Source organism: Bufo bufo, chromosome 9, assembly GCF_905171765.1.
Source record: "Bufo bufo chromosome 9, aBufBuf1.1, whole genome shotgun sequence".
In the NCBI taxonomy this organism is placed as follows: Eukaryota; Metazoa; Chordata; class Amphibia; order Anura; family Bufonidae; genus Bufo; species Bufo bufo.
Genome location: NC_053397.1, coordinates 221716618 through 221735879, shown reverse-complemented (window position 1 = coordinate 221735879; position 19262 = coordinate 221716618). Strand labels below are relative to the sequence as shown.

The window sequence follows — 19262 nt, the reverse complement described above, 5'->3', positions numbered from 1 at the left end:
TGCTTCAAAGCCCCAGCCATATGGCAGAGAACTTCTTGCAGGCCACCTTTGTTTACAATTTCACACCCCATTCAGACAGCACAGATCCTGCAGGAAAACCTCCCTGCAGGGGGTCTAAGCCATTCCCCAGTTCAATCAAATCTAGCAGACAGCATGAAACCGCCGATTTATAAGGAATTATGAATCGCCCGGCCATCACAGGTGCAAACTGGATACATATTTGTGTCCCAGTGGCCACGATGAACATGTCCATGGTCTTAGTGTGGTGGTGGGAGGCCAGGGAGGGGAGATATACACATCTCCCCACAGAAACCCAATAACGGCACAATGCTTGGACTCTAATTGTAGCCGGAACCCAGTTGGATCCATTGGTCCTAGAACCATTTCCCTGTGACCTTCTGGTCTGGAGCCATGAACCCTAAAGGGTTTTGTGGGTCATTTAATGCCAGCCCAGAAGAGGGGGAGTGGACCCTTCCCAGAGGAGGGGCCGGCTACAGTTTAAAAGGCTTGTGCCAGCAAGCGGGCATGTCTTTTCTTTGAAGGAGGGTCACATCGTGTCATGTGTTTAGAGGGACCTGCAACCAGCTGACATCACTTCCCTCCACGTAAATACAGCAAAGAACTAATCATAACCCAAAGAAACATTCATCTACCCGGTAACTGACTTGTACTTTGTGTAATCCTGTTTGTACTATATTACCTGTATTTGTAACCTCAGACCACTGTATATATTCTTAGTGTATATTGTGTTATCTAGTGTGCCCTTAAGGTGATTAAATATATAATTTAATCTTGTGCTGTCTTGTATCTCGATCACGAATCCCCATGTCCGTGTTTCGGACTAGTTATCAGCTACCGCGGGCTGGTTTCTCACCCTATATAATCCCGTTAGCGGACCGGGCTTATATCAAACGAGAAGCTGGTGGCAGTATACCCGGGCTGAGAAAGTGAAAAGGCTCTCTCAGCTTGTTGCCTCTCTGTGCTCGCATAGACAGGAGGTGTCTGTGTAAACTGTACCAAACTGACCTTACATGCACCTCCAGGAGGGCGTAATGTCACATCTTGGTAACCAGTGACCTTACAGCGTCTCGTGAGCTCGACGTAGTTGACGTCAAGCGGAACGAGGGGTGGTATCCATCACAGCCGTGTATTAGTGGCAAAATAAAAATATATTCGCCGTTCAGCGTTGCACTTATTTGTTGAAAAGCCTTTTGTGTTGTGTAAAAGTAGAAAAAATAAGGGCCTATTTGCTGTTCAGCGGTGCAGTTATATTTGGTGATGCCCTTTTTGCAGTATGAACCGAATTACGTAGTGGTGAAATTTTTTATGTGAAACAGGCTTTTTTTGGGAAAATTTATGGGTGATTGCAGACCTTCTTTTGCTGTATGGACCGAATTACGTCGTCGTGGGTACTGCAGTAAACATAAGGAAGACGCTGATGACAACACACCAGCAGACTTTGCCTTTACCATCTATTCACAATTAAATCAAGCAGCTTCAGTAAGTTGAAAACATTCATGTGTTTTTATCTGCTCAGTTTGCATTCAATCTCCACAGTACACAAGACATGACAGGAGAGCATCTGCTTTGGAGTCCAAGTCCAGTTTCTTAAGATCAAGAGTTCCATCATAATGGAGCATAACATTCTTGCTCCCTGTGCAAAGCCATAGCAAAGTCGATCAGCGTTGCACTTATATGTTGAAAAGCCTTGTGTAGTATAAAAGTTGAAAAAATTAAGGGCCTACTTGCCGTTCAGCGGTGCAGTTATATGTGGTAAAGACCTTTTTGCGGTGACATTTTTTATGTCACACAGGCTTTTTTGAGGAAAATGTACGGGTGATTGTACACCTTCTTTGGCGGTATGAACCGACCTACTTAGTGGTGAAATTCTTTATGTGACACTGGCTTTTTTTCTGAAAATTTATGGGTGATTGTACACCTCCTTTTGCTGTATGGGCTGAATTACATAGTGGTGAAATTTTTAATTTCAAAGCAAACTCCGCTGCTCTGTATCTCTTGTGAAGTCAATGTCTCCAACTATGCCTCTCGCGCGTTTTACACCAAATACATTATTTTCATGTAGAGATCCAAGAATTATGTTGGAGGCATGTAATGTATGCAAGCCATGTGCGACCCCTCTCATCACTCTCACGCTGTTCTGCTCCTGGTTTGCCTGGGTGAACGGAGTCACACAGGGGAGAAACTGCTCCGTGTCCTCCATCAAGAAATCGAATCTTAGCTCTCTCCGCGACAACGCAAAATCGGAACCATGGTGACCGACAACAGGAAGAACATGGTGTCGGCGCTGCATCAAGAAGGTCTGAGCCATGCGCCCTACATGGCAGACGTGTTCAATCTGGTTGTCAAGCGGTTCCTAAAGTCTTCCACCCATCTGCAAGACACCCTGAAAGCGGGCGCAGTATTGGGGTAGCAGCAGGAAAAATGTTCGGCACCAGGAGGAGGAGGATGATGGAAGAATGAGGAATCTAAGAGGTCTGTGTCAAACTCTGCAGAGATAAGACACAGCTGGAAGATGCCCTCATTGTGATCTGCTTCCAATGAGGAAAATGACAAAAGAGAACACATGACCGGATATAAGAGGTGTGCGGTGCCGTATATATATATATATTATTATTTTTTTTGTAAATGTGAAGCCTGAAATCCAGACAAATAGGTTTCTGTGGTTATCTCAGGAAATTCCATAACCGATACACTGTACCAGTCGCTCAGCTGTGAATCAATACTAGGTCACATGAGTTGTTGAATCTCTGGAGTCCAAGACAGGACAGGAGAAAGACGCTGCTTCTGTATTAAAGGGGTTGTGCAGTGCAAGGATATCAATGACCTATCCTCAGGTCATCAATATCAGATGGGTGGGGGCGCGGCTCGGGGCCAATCAGCTATTTGAAGGGGTATCGGCGTCTCGCTTGTAGAGGCCGCGCAATGTAATTTCAACTGCTCGTTCTATTAAAGTATATAATTACACTGTGCTGGACTTTTGCACTGCTCACGGAAGATTGCTTATACTGCTACACTGTAACAAACCCATCACCTGCATGAGCAGGGCTAGGCCAGAACCTATTGTGGAAACCCCCTTTACATTCCATTATGTGTCACCTACTGTACCTTGAAGAGTCTGGTGCCAGATTCACAGATTCAGGGTTGTCTGGAGAACAAAAATGACATCAAATTAATTACAGCAAGGTCACAACGGGTTCAAAATTTTCCAAAATGGCGGCAACACGACATACCGCAGTCATTGGCGTCTACTTCATAGACATTGGAGTCACTTTCTGTTGAGCCTTCAGGACTGAAAGCCACGTCATAAAAATCAGCGTCCTCCGAGGCCGAGCTGGAATAGAAGTGGATGGGGGGATAATACAGCGTATGGCAGCATTATTAGGACACTGTATGGCAGCATTATTAGGACACTGTATGGCAGCATTATTAGGACACTGTATGGCAGCATTATTAGGACACTGTATGGCAGCATTATTAGGACACTGTATGGCAGCATTATTAGGACACTGTATGGCAGCATTATTAGGACACTGTATGGCAGCATTCGGTACATACCATATGCACTGTTATTTGTGAACTATATGACAATAGTTTGTTTAAATTCTGTTATTGCAATATTACCTTCTGCTGCCTTCTAAAACAGGGAGGGCTTCCCCCAATAAGGACTCCCAGAGATTCAGTCCACCCAGCGGACAATCTCATCTGACTACTTTAGGCTTGAATGGAAAGAGTAAAGGTAGTCAGGAGCCTCGGAGGTGGCAGAACGAGGGACGAGGTCACCCATTAAGCTTCATGTAGTTTATATTATGGACTATGCCTTAAAGGGTTTTTCTGCTTTGTTCAATACATATTTTTTTTTAAGATGCCTACGTGATTTTGCATTTTGGGTGGCCGCCCAGGGCCTGAAGCTCCTATACCCATCGTTTGAATACTGCAGCGTAGAGCGAGGTGAGTATTTGTATCTTTTTTTCTTTATCGTTACTACTGGAGGCACTATTGGGGCAATGCATGCGGGCATCATAAATACATGGGGGCATCAAATACTGATTGCATACTATAACTACTAGGGGCATTATAGTGGAACGTATTACCACCGGGGGGTGCCTGAGGTTAGATATCAGAGGCTCGTACTGTACATCAGGCTATATCTGATGAGCCCCGGAAGATTGTTTTATACACCGTCCAGTAGTTCCTTTAGGATACAGTATTATTATACGGTAGCGCCGGTGGCTACTTACTGCCCCTGGGGGTCCAGCACTTGACTTTGGCGGTTAGTAAGTAATTCTGCACACAGGCGCTTCCTGATGTCCAAAAGCTTCTCAAAACTCTCCGGACCTCTGTAAGGACAACACAAACATAAAATAGTATAACGCAGCTCTTATCTAGCAGACGACTAGCGGTATTTCCACATGTAGGGTTTGCTGGGACTTCTGGTTCTTCTATATGCCCAAGTGGTGGGTTTTAGGTTTGGAATGCTGGATTGGTCTGTATAGAAGTCTATTAGATGTCTCTATGAACACAGCAGGGCTGGCACTCCGTGTATACGGCTAGATGAGAAGGTGCCGGCGCGCTGCGTGGCTGCTGGATAGCGACACAGTAAGTGGCAGATTGGATAAAGACTGGTACTGTGGAGGAGATCTCTGCAGGGGCCGACTGAGAACTAGGCATTCGGTTTATCGAAGAATCCCATTATGGATTCCGTTACCATGGACCATAACGGAATTCTATGACGGCATGCACCACGGAAGCCTATAAGAGGTATTCCATATTACATTCCGTCATAATAGAAGATCTAATACCCATCGGCGCCTCCTGCTGATCAGCTGTGTGAAGGGATAGCCGCTCTGCACATCATCTCGCTTGTAGAGACGGAGCAGTATAAGGCCAAGTTCACACTTCAGTTATTTGGTCAGGTATTTCCATCAGTTATTGGGAGTCAAAAACAGAACAGGAGCAGATCTTTCCATTATACCTGATCTCTGTGGAGGCTTCACTAATGGTTTTGGCTCACAATAACCAATGGAAATAACTGATCAAATATCTGAAGTGTGAACCAAGCCTAACTACAACTGAATGGGGACGAGCCGTTGTAATTACACTGCGCTAGATTGTAACCGCTCACAATAAATTGCCTACATTGTTACACTGTAACAAATTCATCACCTGCATGAGCCGGGCGAGGCCAGAACCTGCCTGGGAATGGAAACAAAGAATATTTCTTTTCTTTTTTTGCTCGTTTTTTGTTTTTTTGTTACAGCAAGCAGAGGTTTTAGAAATTGCGAAGACTGAAAACACAATGTTGGAGAAGTTTTCACTGCACAGTGAGTAATATTTATAGTTACATAGTTGATACAGTTGAAAAAGACATAAGTCCAAGTCCAACCAGGGGATCGGTGGGGACACGAATCACAGAAGGAAGTGAGACTCAGATTTCTACACGTTTCCATAAGCATTAATGTTGTTTACTTCTAAGAATTCATCTAAACCCTTTATAAACCCGTCCCCTGTTCCTGCTGTGACCACGTCCTGAGGACGTCTATTCCACAGATTCACTGTTCTTACAGTAAAGAAGTTTTGACGCTTCCGGAGACTGAACTTTCTCTTCTTGAGTCAGACGCAGCGCCCCCTTGTCTTTTGAGCGCATTTTACATGGAACAGCTTTTCACTGTAGTTTTTGTATGACCCATTTATATATTTGTACAGGTTAATCATGTCCCCCCTTAGACATCTCTTCTGAAGACTAAATAAATTCAATTTTTTTAATCTTTCTTCATAACTAAGACCCTCCAGGCCCCTTATCAGTTTGGTCGCTCTCCTCTGTACTTTTCCAGCTCCAGGGCGTCCTTTCTATGGACTGGTGCCCAGAACTAAACTGCATATTCCAGATGAGGCCGCACCAGCGCTCTGTAAAGTGGCGATATTACATCCCTGCCCCGCGAGTCCGTGCCTCGTTCAATGCATGACAGTATCCTGGTGGCCTTAGAAGCAGCTGATTGACATTGTGCTGTAATTTAATCTACCATCCGCAAGGACACCCAAATCCTTCTCTATAAGTGACTCTCCAGTGTTACCTCCCCGAGGACATATGAAGCACGGAGATTATTACTACCAAGAGGCAGAACTTTACATTTATCCACATTGAACCCCATTTGCCAAGTTGATGCCTAATCCTTCAGAGTGTATAGTGGGAACCCCCTTTAAATTCCATCACTTGTCACCTGCTGTACCTTGAGTCCTCTGGTGCCAGATTCACAGATTCAGGGTCGTCTGGAGAAAAAAAAAGGACATCAATTCATTACGGATGTTCTGGTTGTCAGATTTACGGGTCCCTGAAAGCTTCGGTAAATTGGGATGAGATTCAACAATTCTGTATTAAAGGCTCGTGACAGCGAAGATGATATATATATATATTCTGTAGTCGTCTCCTACGGCATACAGACCCAGGCAAGATCAGCTAGTAGTCAGCATGGTCAAATGACCTCCTGCTGCTGGCAAAAATAATGGGCGGGGCTGTGACAACCTCAAAAACTTTTTTTTATGGAAGCCTGGGGGGAAAGCTCACCCTACCTCACCTACCATCTACAACACTGGCATCTTCTTATGTGGCCGTCTTTGGCACAAGGATCCTTGTAACTTTGCAGCCCTATAGACGGCACCTGGTGCCATGTGAGCCTCAACTTAAAGAGTAAATAAAACTTCTAGAACTTTTCGTTAATCAACAGATTTTGTGTTTGAATCCCCCCTCCCCATTTTCAAGATCTCTGCTTGCTGTTAGTAAATAGAAACATTTTTGTTTATATCTGAGAAGCAAAAAAAAACCAATCATAATAAACACTAAAAGACATTACACTGGAACGAGCCGTTCACCTGTGTCAGTGGGAAGGGGTTCCATCCACTGAATTAAACAGGGATTGTTTTCATTCACTGACAGCAAGCATTATGAACATTGTGCGGCACTGATACCAGTATATTAGAAAGATTTTATGCTATAATGATTAAGATTCCTGGACACAAGACCGGTTCCCACCTGTCTTGGGGGTATTGGAGGACGGTTCCCATTTTCATGCTTTACAACACTTGTCTTTGAATTGCAGCAGGTACAAGACTACAACTCCCAGCATTTCCTGACAGCTGCAGCAAGTCAGCACACACAGTCACATGTACAGACATAAGCTGGACCTCACCTCAGTCAGCAGGAGATCATTACTTCTGGGACTCAGAGAAGGTCTCGCCCACATCTGGGATATATTCAGGACAAGCGCCCTACACCCAGAAGTGGGCGCAAACATGAGCAAGTTCACAGATTTCCAAAATGGCGGCAACATTACATACCGCAGTCATTGGCGTCTACTTCGTAGACATTGGAGTCGCTTTCTGTTGAGCCTTTAGGGCTGTAAGCCACGTCATATAAATGGCCGTCCTCCGAGGCCGAGCTGGAATAGAAGCGGGTGTCAGACAGCGGCGGTTCTGGCAATGAATATAATGGGGGGAATATACAGCGTGTGGCAGCATTATTAGGACACAAGTCACTATCTGGACAGTGTGGCGCTACTTGGACACTGTATGGCAGCATTAGTTACATTCCGTATGACGCTATTATTCGTGCACTATATGGCGGTAGTGTTTTAGAATCGGTTATTACAATTTGAATACAATGAAGCTATATTATTTTCATCTACCATCCGTACTCCGGTTTTCCTGAGCTAGTCTCCTTATGCCGCTTTCAAAAGCAGGGAGGGGCCCCTAATAATATTTTCTCCGGGGACCTCTATAGAATGAGCTATCCATTCTGTCCTAGGGGCCTTTAGGGTACGGCTACACTGGTGGCGGCCAGGATCACAGAGTAGCGGTAATACCATAGAAATCAATGGGACCACCACACCGGTTGCAAGAGATCTAGCAGTGATCCCATTCGTTTCTACGGGTTCACCTCTACTCATCCACTGTGTAGCCGTACCCTTAAGGCTTTGAATCTATGAAAGTAGTTTTTATGAGAAGATTTAAAGAGGTACCTGTCATCAGGATCATCACTACTGAAGTATGCATACTGCTGGTGGGGTTGATCCTGCTGATTAAACAATACCTGTTCTTATGAAAATCGGCTTTAGTGTTTCCGCAGCAGGCTCAACCTGCGGCCCTCCAGCTGTTGCAAAACTACAATTTGTTGTTGTAGTCTAATAGCTGTAGGCTGTCCGGGCATGTTGGGAGTTGTAGTTTTGCAAAAGCTGGAGGGCCGCAGGTTGGGCATCCCTGCTTCAGGCAATGGAAGATTTAGTGCACAAAGGGTGGGGCCTACATCTTCCAAATTCCAGTGAGGTCACGCCCCACACAACGCCTGAGGACTGCTCTGTGTCTCCCATAAAGAAGACATTGCCCCTATCTGACAGAAGCAGGCGCCAAAAGTAGGAAACCTGCCGGCAATTACTTTACCAAGTCATGGAATCCTTTAGTAAAAGGGGCGTGGCCAAAGTCCATTCATTGCAAAAGTTGCCACATAAGTAGCAATTTATTGGTCTGATCATTGGGGTCCAGCCTCTGGGAAACCCTCTAAGCAACAGGATGAAGGGTTTGACTCTGTGCCACTGCGGTGTGTGGGCCGGGGCCACTGCGGTGTGTGGGCCGGGGCCACTGCGGTGTGTGGGCCGGGGCCACTGCGGTGTGTGGGCCGGGGCCACTGCGGTGTGTGGGCCGGGGCCACTGCGGTGTGTGGGCCGGGGCCACTGCGGTGTGTGGGCCGGGGCCACTTGGGTTTTATCCAGGGACACTGGTGCACTTTTGTGTCCGAGTGAACAGGGCTGAGCTGCAGCACCCGTCGTTGTGCCTGTCCCCAGGATCAGACCCCCACTGATCACACATTGATGGGCGATGTAAAGAGAAAGTGAAGGATTAGTCACAGAGCAGGGATCATGGGGACTATCGATCGATGTGGTTCAGTAAGGCTTATTGCACACGACAGTATATTTTCACGGTCCGCAAAACGGGGTCCCGTTTTTCCGTGATCCGTGACCGTTTTTTCGTCCGTGGGTCTTCCTTGATTTTTGGAGGATCCACGGACATGAAAAAAAAGTCGTTTTGGTGTCCGCCTGGCCGTGCGGAGCCAAACGGATCCGTCCTGAATTACAATGCAAGTCAATGGGGACGGATCCGTTTGACGTTGACACAATATGGTGCCATTTCAAACGGATCCGTCCCTATTGACTTTCAATGTAAAGTCTGGAGTCCCTTTTATACCATCGGATCGGAGTTTTCTCCAATCCGATGGTATATTTTAACTTGAAGCGTCCCCATCACCATGGGAACGCCTCTATGTTAGAATATACTGTCGGATATGAGTTAGATCGTGAAACCTCATTTCCGACAGTATATTCTAACACAGAGGCGTTCCCATGGTGATGGGGACGCTTCTAGTTAGAATATACTACAAACTGTGTACATGACTGCCCCCTGCTGCCTAGCAGCATCCGATCTCTTACAGGGGGCCGTGATCAGCACAATTAACCCCTCAGGTGCCGCACCTGAAGGGGTTAATTGTACTATCATATCCCCCTGTAAGAGATCAGGGCTGCCAGGCAGCAGGGGGCAGACCCTCCCCCCTCCCCAGTTTGAATATCATTGGTGGCCAGTGCGGCCCCCCCCCCCCTTCCTCCCTCTATTGTAATAATTCGTTGGTGGCACAGTGTGCGCCCCCCCCCCCCTTCCTCCCTCTATTGTAATAATTCGTTGGTGGCACAGTGTGCGCCCCCCCCTTCCTCCCTCTATTGTAATAAATCGTTGGTGGCACAGTGTGCGCCCCCCATCGGCCCCCCCCTCCCTCTATAGCATTAACAACATTGGTGGCCAGTGTGCGGCCTCCCATCTCCCCCCCCCCCCCGATCATTGGTGGCAGCGGGTTACTAGCAATAGTAAAATAGTAAAAGATTCATACTTACCTGGGAGCTGCGATGTCTGTGTCCGGCCGGGAGCTCCTCCTTCTGGTAAGTGACAGTTCATTTAGCAATGCGCCGCACAGACCTGTCACTTACCAGTAGGTGGAGCTCCCGGCCGGACACGAACATCGCAGCAGCCACCAGCAGGTAAGTATGAATCTTCTACTATTGTACTATTGCTAAGTAACCATGGCAACCAGGACTGTAGTAGTGTCCTGGTTGCCATGGTTACCGATCGGAGCCCCAGCAATTAAACTGGGACTCCGATCGGAACTCCGCTGCCACCAATGATGGGGGGGGGGGGGGAGATGGGAGGCTGCACACTGGCCACCAATGTTGTTAATGCTATAGAGGGAGGGGGGGGCCGATGGGGGGCGCACACTGTGCCACCAACAAATTATTACAATAGAGGGAGGGAGGGGGGGGGGGGCGCACACTGTGCCACCAACGAATAATTACAAAAGAGGGGGGCGGGGGGGCGCACTGGCCACCAACCTATTATGACAATAGAGGGGGGGGGGGCGCCGCACTGGCCACCAATGATATTCAAACTGGGCAGCAGGGGGCAGTCTTGTACACAGTTTGTAGTGTATTCTAACTAGAAGCGTCCCCATCACCATGGGGACGCCTCTGTGTTAGAATATACTGTCGGTTCTGAGTTTTCACGAAGTGAAAACTCAGCTATGAAAAAGCTTTTATGCAGACGGATCTTCGGATCCGTCTGTATAAAAAGTAACCTACGGCCACGGATCACGGACACGGATGCCAATCTTGTGTGCATCCGTGTTCTTTCACGGACCCGATGACTTGAATGGGTCCGTGAACCGTTGGCCGTGAAAAAAATAGGACAGGTCATATTTTTTTCACGGCCAGGAAACACGGATCTCGGATGCGGCTGCAAAACGGTGCATTTTCCGTTTTTTCCACGGACCCATTGAAAGTCAATGGGTCCGCGAAAAAAAACGGAAAACGGCACAACGGCCACGGGTGCACACAACGGTCGTGTGAAAGAGGCCTAAGAATAGAATAAATGTAGGAGACATTTCCTACCTTGGGGTCGGCTGCTCGTATTCTACTTCAGACAACTCTAAAGTTTCAAAATGCAAGAAAAAGTTGTAAAAACAGAAAAGAAATTATTAACTGACAGATATTCTACAAATGAAATAGAAATAACTTAGCAATTAGCAAAATGCAGGGTTTATAATTCTCGATGTGTTGACAATTCATGTATAATACAGCGCCCCCTGCAGGTCACTATAAACCCGGTATTTGCTAATCTGACAAAATATCTGCGATTTTATTATCAGTTACAAATTCATGTCTTCTGCATGTCCAGGATAGTGCGCGGCAGATCCTCTTAGGCCGGGTTTCCGCGGCAGATCCCTCAGAACAGAAAACCAAAAAAAAATAAAAATATGTATTCTTAATTTTAAGCATCCGTTATGCTCAGCTGTACTAATTTTGCATTCGTTTTAGCCATTTCCATCTGAGATCTGTTATTTTACTTAGAAGAAAATGGTCTTTTCTTTTCTGATGAGGGTCTTAAATGAGAACCCCTTACACCCTATGTAGTTTAATAGGGCTGTTTGGAAATGTAAAAAAAAAAAAAAAAAAGCCCCTTTAATTTAAGAAGAAAGTAATTTGGTTGGGCACTAAATGGTCTGACGGTTTTCTGCTCCCCACATGAGCTCCGCTGACTGAATAGAATTGGAGAACCTCTCCCACTCTGGAGGACCTGTCCTGTATCACACAGACATCCCATTCATATAAATGGACATTGTGTAATGCTTTGTTTCTCCTCTGGAGGCACTGCAGGGAAATGAATTACTTACTGCCAGGTCTCCTCACAGATCACAGCTGATCGCTGGAGGACACTTTGTGATCTACATATTGTGAAGTAGGGATGATCTAAAGCTAACAGCAGTGACGTGAGTTATGAGGGTATTACACTGTACTTTCCCTTTAATATGGGCAGTATGGCTGGAGCTATCTGCTGTTCCTCCTCCGACTGCAGAATCTGTTTGCAATCATTCTGGCCAATACGCGCAAGAAAGACATTTTTGTAAGTCTGTCTTTATGGATCCTCATGTGCGCTTTGTTATAATGCCGCCATCATCTGCTGCCTAATAATATGGTCTGATACCGGCGATACCAATGAAGCGCGCTGCGCGGCCTCGGCTTCTCCCTCGGGTAATCTGCAGCTTTGTGTTGGGCTAATACTCTAAAGTTTATCCTGCACACAGTGGAGGACGCAGCACACAAAGCCGTGTGTGTCTATATGTGCATCACCTGCACTCATCCCTGAAATACTCAATGGGGGTCATTTACAAAGTCTGTTTTTTATGCCAGCCTTTGTTCCCCTTCTGCTCTGCGGAGGATTTGCCTCATTTATGAAAAGGCGTACAAAAAAACTGGCATAAAAATCTTTGTAAGTAACCCTCAACGTGCACTGGTTGAACAATTGAAAAAAACCTGGAGATATCATGTATTTTACTCCATTCACATCCAGAGCTGCCCTCAAGCTTGCTGGTTCTCTTAATTAGTTTGTTGTCTGAGGTACAAAGGATTACTGATAATATTTCGGTCCTTTTTCAGGACTACCTGCCCATTGCCAATAGCTACAGTAAATCCAGCTAACCACGCACCATGTTTCTATATACAATGCCTTGCAAAAGTATTCACCCCCCTTGACTTTCTTCGTATTTTTTACATTACAGCCTTAAGTTCAATCTGAATGTTATGTGATGGATCAGAACACAATAGTCTAAGTCGGTGAAGTGAAAGGAGAAAAATATATAAATAAAACTATTGTTTAGAAATAGAAAACAGAAAATTGTCCTGTGCGTATGTATTCACCCCCTTTGTTAGGAAGCCCATAAAAAGCTCTGGTGCAACCAATTACCTTTAGAAGTCACATAATTAGTGACATGATGTCACCTGTGTGTAATCTAAGTGTCACATCATCTGTCATTACATATACACATCAGAGGCTGCAACACCTAAGCAAGAGGCATCACTAACCAAACACTGCCATGAAGACCAAGGAACTCTCCAAACAAGTAAGGGACAATGTTGTGGAGAAGTACAAGTCAGGGTTAGGTTATAAAAAAAATATCCAAATCTTTGATGATCCCCAGGAGCACCATCAAATCTATCATAACCAAATGGAAAGAACATGGCACAACAGCAAACCTGCCAAGAGACGGCCGCCCACCAAAACTCACGGACCGGGCAAGGAGGGCATTAATCAGAGAGGCAGCACAGAGACTTAAGGTGACCCTGGAGGAGCTGCAGAGTTCCACAGCAGAGACTGGAGGATCTGTACAGAGGACGACAATAAGCCGTACGCTCCATAGAGTTGGGCTTTATGGCAGAGTGGCCAGAAGAAAGCCATTACTTTCAGCTAAAAACAATAAGGCGCGTCGTGAGTTTGTGAAAAGGTCTGTGGGAGAATCCCAAAATGTATGGAGGAAGGGGCTCTGGTCTGAGGAGACTAAAACTGAACTTTTTGGCCATCAAAGAAAACGCTATGTCTGGAGCAAACCCATCACATCACCCAAAGAAGACGATCCCCACAGTGAGACATGGTGGTGGCAGCATCATGCTGGGGGGACTGGGAAACTGGTCAGGGTGGAGGTGAAGATGGATGGTGCTAAATACAGGGATATTCTTCAGCAGAACCTGCCCCACTCTGTGCGTGATCTGAGGCCAGGACGGAGGCTCACCTTCCAGCAGGACAATGACCCCAAACACACGGCTAAAGCAACACTGGAGGGGTTTAAAGGGAAACATGGAAATGTGTTGGAATGGCCGAGTCACAGCCCAGATCTCAATCCAATAGAAGATCTGTGGTCAGACGTAAAGATTGCTGTTCACAAGGGCAAACATCCGACCTGAAGGAGCCGGAGCCGTTCTGCAAGGAGGAATGGGCAGAAATCCCAGAGGTCAGATGTGGCAACTGCTCCTAGAGACTTATCCAGAGCGACTCTGAGCTGTGATTGCCGCAAAAGGTGGATCTACAAAATACTGACTTTAGGGGGGTGAATAGTTCTGCACATTGACCTTTTCTGTTATTTTGTCCTATTTGTTGTTTGCTTAGAAAAAATCCAGCTATATGATACAATTGATGTAGTAGAGTTATGTAGAGCAATAGTAAGTCCAGCAGAAAGAATAACTCCTAAAACTACATAATTTATTATTTCCTATCAAAAAGGGATAAAGACCCAATAATACATATACGAAATTGGCCAGTAGTATAGATCTAAGGACCAGATAAAAACAAAATTTGGGACCCTATAGGTGCATACCGGAGGAGGAGAGGGGGGAAAGATAATTGAAGATATGGGGTTGGACCTCAATAGCCCTTTGCTACCCCCATCTATCCCTTATCCCAGGGGAGACCCTGGATGGTAGGGTCCCCCCTGTCCTCGTACCTAAAGCTATGTATGCCCTGGTTGTCCCTATTTGTTGTTTGCTTCACAATAAAAAAAAATACAAACCTCTTCATAGTTGTCGGCAGGTTCTGTAAATTACATGATGCAAATCCTCAAACAATCCATGTTAATTCCAGGTTGTGAGGCACCAAAATACGAAAAAAGTAAAGGGGGTGAATACTTTTGCAAGGCACTGTAAAGCACGTTTTGGGAGGGTAGAAGACCATTTGTCATCCCTGCGCCCCTGATCATAAATTTCTTTTGGACATTTGGGGGTCTGTAATCTATATGATGGTGTACCTGAGAACATACTATGCGCCCCCCATATCTGCCCTGCACTTACCTTCAGGTTCATTGCTCGCCCCATTCTGCTGTGAACTGCCAGTGAAGAAAGCGCGGAGATCCACTTTCGGGGGTCGGGGAGGTTTGGAGGGGGGTGGTCCCAGGGATGTGATTGATGGAAGCATTTTTAACGATGGGACTTTATGCACTTCTTTCTCCTTTTTGTCCTCTGCAGAATTATCTGTCAATTCAATCCAAAGTAACAAGGAGACAATGTATCTATGTAAACATTACAGAGTAACCATTTGTAACAAAGCTCAGACCCAGTCAAGACTGGTATTTACAGGGGCGTCTGGTCAGGACAAGTCTTTTCTAGGCCTGTTAGGCCAAAATAGGGGGTCCCCGGCACAATTCTGTTAGCTGGAGTGGAGAAACTGATGTATGGAAGGCAATTCAGACCCATTCACCTAAATGGGATAGAGCTGCAGTACCACATCCTGCCTGTGGACAAGGATGGCGCTGTATCTCGAAATAATAATGTCAATCATCCTCCATCTAAATAATAAAGAAATAAAAACAATGGGCACAATGGGAAAGAGCTGTAGGTCCCCGTTAGATAGTAGTGACTGAAAACAGCATGGTGGACAGATTGGGAAACATTAATGTAATGGTCTGTGCAAATTTTAAGGCAAGTCCTCTTTCCCACATCAGCGAATCATGGAGAGCACACGTACCCATTGACTTGTGTTTATTTACACATAAGTAATTTTCCATTGACCGTGGTTCAGTGGAAAAACCATGGAGAGTTGCACCAATTTGGTCAGTGATGTGGACCAAACATGGCCACTGAAGTGGCCAGGTCCGTGACCAGGGGTGCACCACCAATGAGGCCAGGTGAGGTGATCGCCTCAGGCCGCACCTGGTAGGGGCAAGAGGGGGAAGCGGAAGTGGGATTATCTGTTTCTGCAGTATAGTATTGGGAAGCAAAGTGGGCACAGTATGTGGCGCTGTGGCTCTGCATGGAATGTTTTCCAAGTATATCATTAACAGTAGGGCTGGAGGGAAGGGGTTAGGTCAAGAAATTGGCATTGGGGGGCCGTTTCAGTTTTCACCTCAGGCAGCAGAAAGGCTAGGTGCACCCCTGCTCCCAATTCATTAAAGGAGTATTTCCAGCTCGGCCCAGCTCCAGACATAAATAGTGGGACCCCCAAATATCCCTAGAAAGTGGTCAGAGGCGGTCAGCTCTATGGAAGCATTTTAGCACAGCCTGCTGGTTGGAGGGGCTCGGGAGGCTCATCTTGACAGATAGATGCAGGACCCACATCTGGGATTCACAGTCTGAGATGGGCATAATCTTTTATTATCTTCCCAGTATCAATTAGTACTAATGGAGCCAATGGTCATCAGGCACCGCGACTTAAGAAGTAACCATGAAGACCCATAGCAAATCTTGGAAAGGGACGTTACGACGCATTGGCCTCGATTGGAAGATTGTATAAGAAATGGGCCACACAATGACCTACATCTTACTAACCACGACCTGACTTCTCCTCTTTTGGTCCCTTACATCTGAGGCTCCCTTTGGCATGGTGGAAAGACTACACAGGTTCTAGTGAAAGCTGCTCCTTTACCTGCCACCTTGCTAGCTACAGTACAGTCAATCTCAGGACGTCTAAGGAGGTTTTCAATCACCAAGATGTGTTTAGATAAATCGAACCATACCATCTGGAACAGGAGTACTGGTCATCTTCACTGAATTTAGACCCTCAATAGCTGGCAGAGGCTTGCTTCCCGCGATCTTGAGGTTATTGATGGGTGTAGGAGGATGCTCAGCAGAGATCACATCTTCATAGACTTCTTGTTGGTTGGGCTCTAGTGGAGGATCTTGGAAGGCTGGCATTGATTGCCTATAAACCTGCGGATGATTCATACACATCCCAGCATCATTTGTCCTTGTGGAGTCCGTAACGGAGAGAGTTTTCCTAAAAACTTTGCTTAGCTTCATGTCGTTGGTCTTTACAAGAAATGTGTCCTTGGAAAGGCCATTTGGTTTGGGCGGCAGCTCAGGTTTGGGCGGCAGCTCAGGTTTGGTTGCAATAAGTGGGGCGGCTACAGGGACCTGGTTCTCCAAGTAGCAAATGACGCCTTGAAGTGCTGGATTGAATCGAATGCGAGAAATTTTTGGAGGTAGAATTGGCTTTTCTTCTGTTTGGTTGATGCACACTGGCAGGGAATCGGTCCGACAGGCACTCTGAAACTTTTCACGCAGGGACTTAAAATCTGACGGCTCCTCCTAAAGTAGGATAGAAAGCCTCAATGGTTAGTCGTATTATTTTAACAGCGATTATATTTTCCTACAACATGTAAATAGACCTTAAAGGGGTTGTCCATATTTTTTGTTTTTTTTTTACAGACCCCACTAAGTGGCCGGACCTGCGGTGGTGATCATACAGTACTTACCTGATCCCTGTCACTGGGTTCCTGCTCCATCTCTGCCACCGGCAAGTCCCAAACGTCCTCCTTTTCAGCATCTGGTTTAACGTGTGGCATGTGACCGCTGCAGTCAATCACTGGCCCCAGAAGCGATATGCCATACGGGTGACACCTGACCGCTGCGGACAGTCCCTGGTTGCAGACGTCACGAGCCTCACATCAAACAGGATGTTGAAGCAGACAGACCTGGGACCTGCAAAGCCGGTGGGAGCAGCCAGGGGTAGGGATCAGGTCAAGTATCATCATCACCGCTGGTCTGGCGACTCTGTGTGGTCTGTAAAAAACATCATAAGGGCTCCGGCACACAGGTGCATGTTTTAGTTGCGGTTTTTGTTTTCGCAGGTCTCACTCTTCCATTGAAAGGGTGAAATCTGCAAAAAAAGAACCGCACAAACAATTCACAGAAAAGAAAGAAAGCTCCTGAGATGTATCTGTTCTCATGCACTATGCTGCGGTGTCCCTCAGTGACTCATGCATTGGAGGACCCGGCACATTCATGCATTACATGGACAGTCTATTTTCATTGGGTACAATGCGATACGCCATCTCACCTCAAATTGAGCGTGCCACCATTAAAGGGGTGGTCTCATCTGAGACTGCTGGGAGCCGCACCTATATCAAGAACAGAGCCCTAAAAGTGGTGGCTAGAGGACTCCGGTCCAGCCACCACCGAGCGCTCTCCCCATAGTAGTGAATGGGAGCATATCCCGCATGACCGGCCAACGCTCCCATTCGCTTCTATGGGCCTGACGAAAATGGGCGAGCCGGTGCTCGGCTTTTTTAGGCAGCCACATAGAAATGCTGGGCGGCTGCGCATGCGCAGTGCGCCCTCCACCAGTTGTGGGGCTCTGTTTAGGAGATATGTGCGGGTCCGAGCAGTAGGACCTGCACCTATCAGACAATGGGAGCATATTAGGGATGAGCGAATTTCATATTTTGAAGCTCGTGTGCGGGTTCGTGTAGTGGTATTTACTGAATTGCGTTATGAATCCCGTTACCACGGACCATAACGCAATTCCATGACGGAATGCCTTTAGTGGACTCCAGCATAATGGAAACCGGACGGATCCGTTATGCAGGCCTATAGACTTCTATTATGACGAAATAAATAGCGGAATGCCTCTAAAGACATTCCGTTATGGAATTGCGTTATGGTCCCTGATAACGGAATCCATAACGCAATTCAGTAAATACCACAACACGAAGCTAAAACGAATTTTAAAATAGGAAATTCGCTCATCCCTAAAGCATATCCCACTGTCTCAGATGAGAGGACCCCTTTAAATCCAGATTTAATTTTTTTTGAGGGCTGAGGGTTCGGAGACAGCAGAACTCGTGATCAGCCAGTTGTCAGGGAGCCTAGCATCTGGAAACGGGAGGCTGGAATTGAACTCTTTTTGGGTTGTTTCCTGCCGATTTTGTGACCAACAGCTCATAACTGCAAATGTTATAGGGCGTCTAAAACTCTTGCATCTAGAAGCATTAGGTTACATGATCTGTGTCCAGCTGAGCTCCTGAGACTTGTAGTCCCCCCACCCTCCCCGTGTCACCCCAGTTTGCATGCGACCCTATCCATTTATGAGAAAACGGAAAATAGAAAAATTGAAAACTAGACTAGTGTTGAATTCAGACAAATGAGTGTCCTGCTGCAAAGGGTGCAAATCACACGGACAAACGTTTCCTAATGACAACAGATAACACTGGGAAAATAATACCGCCAGACCGCGCATAAATACATGCCCAAATAATACCGCCAGACCGCGCATAAATACAAGACCAAATAATACCACCAGACCGTGCATAAATACATGCCCAAATACCGCCAGACCGCGCATAAATACAAGACCAAATAATACCGTCAGACCGCGCATAAATACATGCCCAAATAATACCGCCAGACCGTGCATAAATACATGGCCAAATAATACCACCAGACCGTGCAATAAATGCATGCCCAAATAATACCGCCAGACCGTGCAATAAATGCATGCCCAAATAATACCGCCAGACCGGGCAATAAATACATGCCCAAATAATACCGCCAGACCGTGCAATAAATACATGCCCAAATAATACCGCCAGACCGTGCAATAAATGCATGCCCAAA

At 46.3% G+C, this 19262-nt stretch overlaps 1 protein-coding gene across 1 annotated transcript in view; it reads right to left on the bottom strand.

Moving 5' to 3' along the window:
* FYB2 (FYN binding protein 2) overlaps window positions 1-17212 on the bottom strand; it is a 38509-nt gene extending 21297 nt beyond the window's left edge. Inside the window, exons 1-9 of the mRNA XM_040408828.1 lie at window positions 17123-17212; window positions 16385-16955; window positions 14724-14903; window positions 10998-11034; window positions 7354-7454; window positions 6249-6288; window positions 4260-4358; window positions 3252-3352; window positions 3127-3166 (exon numbers count right to left, since the gene is read on the bottom strand). Coding sequence (XP_040264762.1) covers window positions 3127-3166; window positions 3252-3352; window positions 4260-4358; window positions 6249-6288; window positions 7354-7454; window positions 10998-11034; window positions 14724-14903; window positions 16385-16955; window positions 17123-17212 — 1259 coding nt within the window. The remainder of the gene's footprint in view (window positions 1-3126; window positions 3167-3251; window positions 3353-4259; window positions 4359-6248; window positions 6289-7353; window positions 7455-10997; window positions 11035-14723; window positions 14904-16384; window positions 16956-17122) is intronic.
* Between the last annotated feature and the right edge of the window lie 2050 nt (window positions 17213-19262).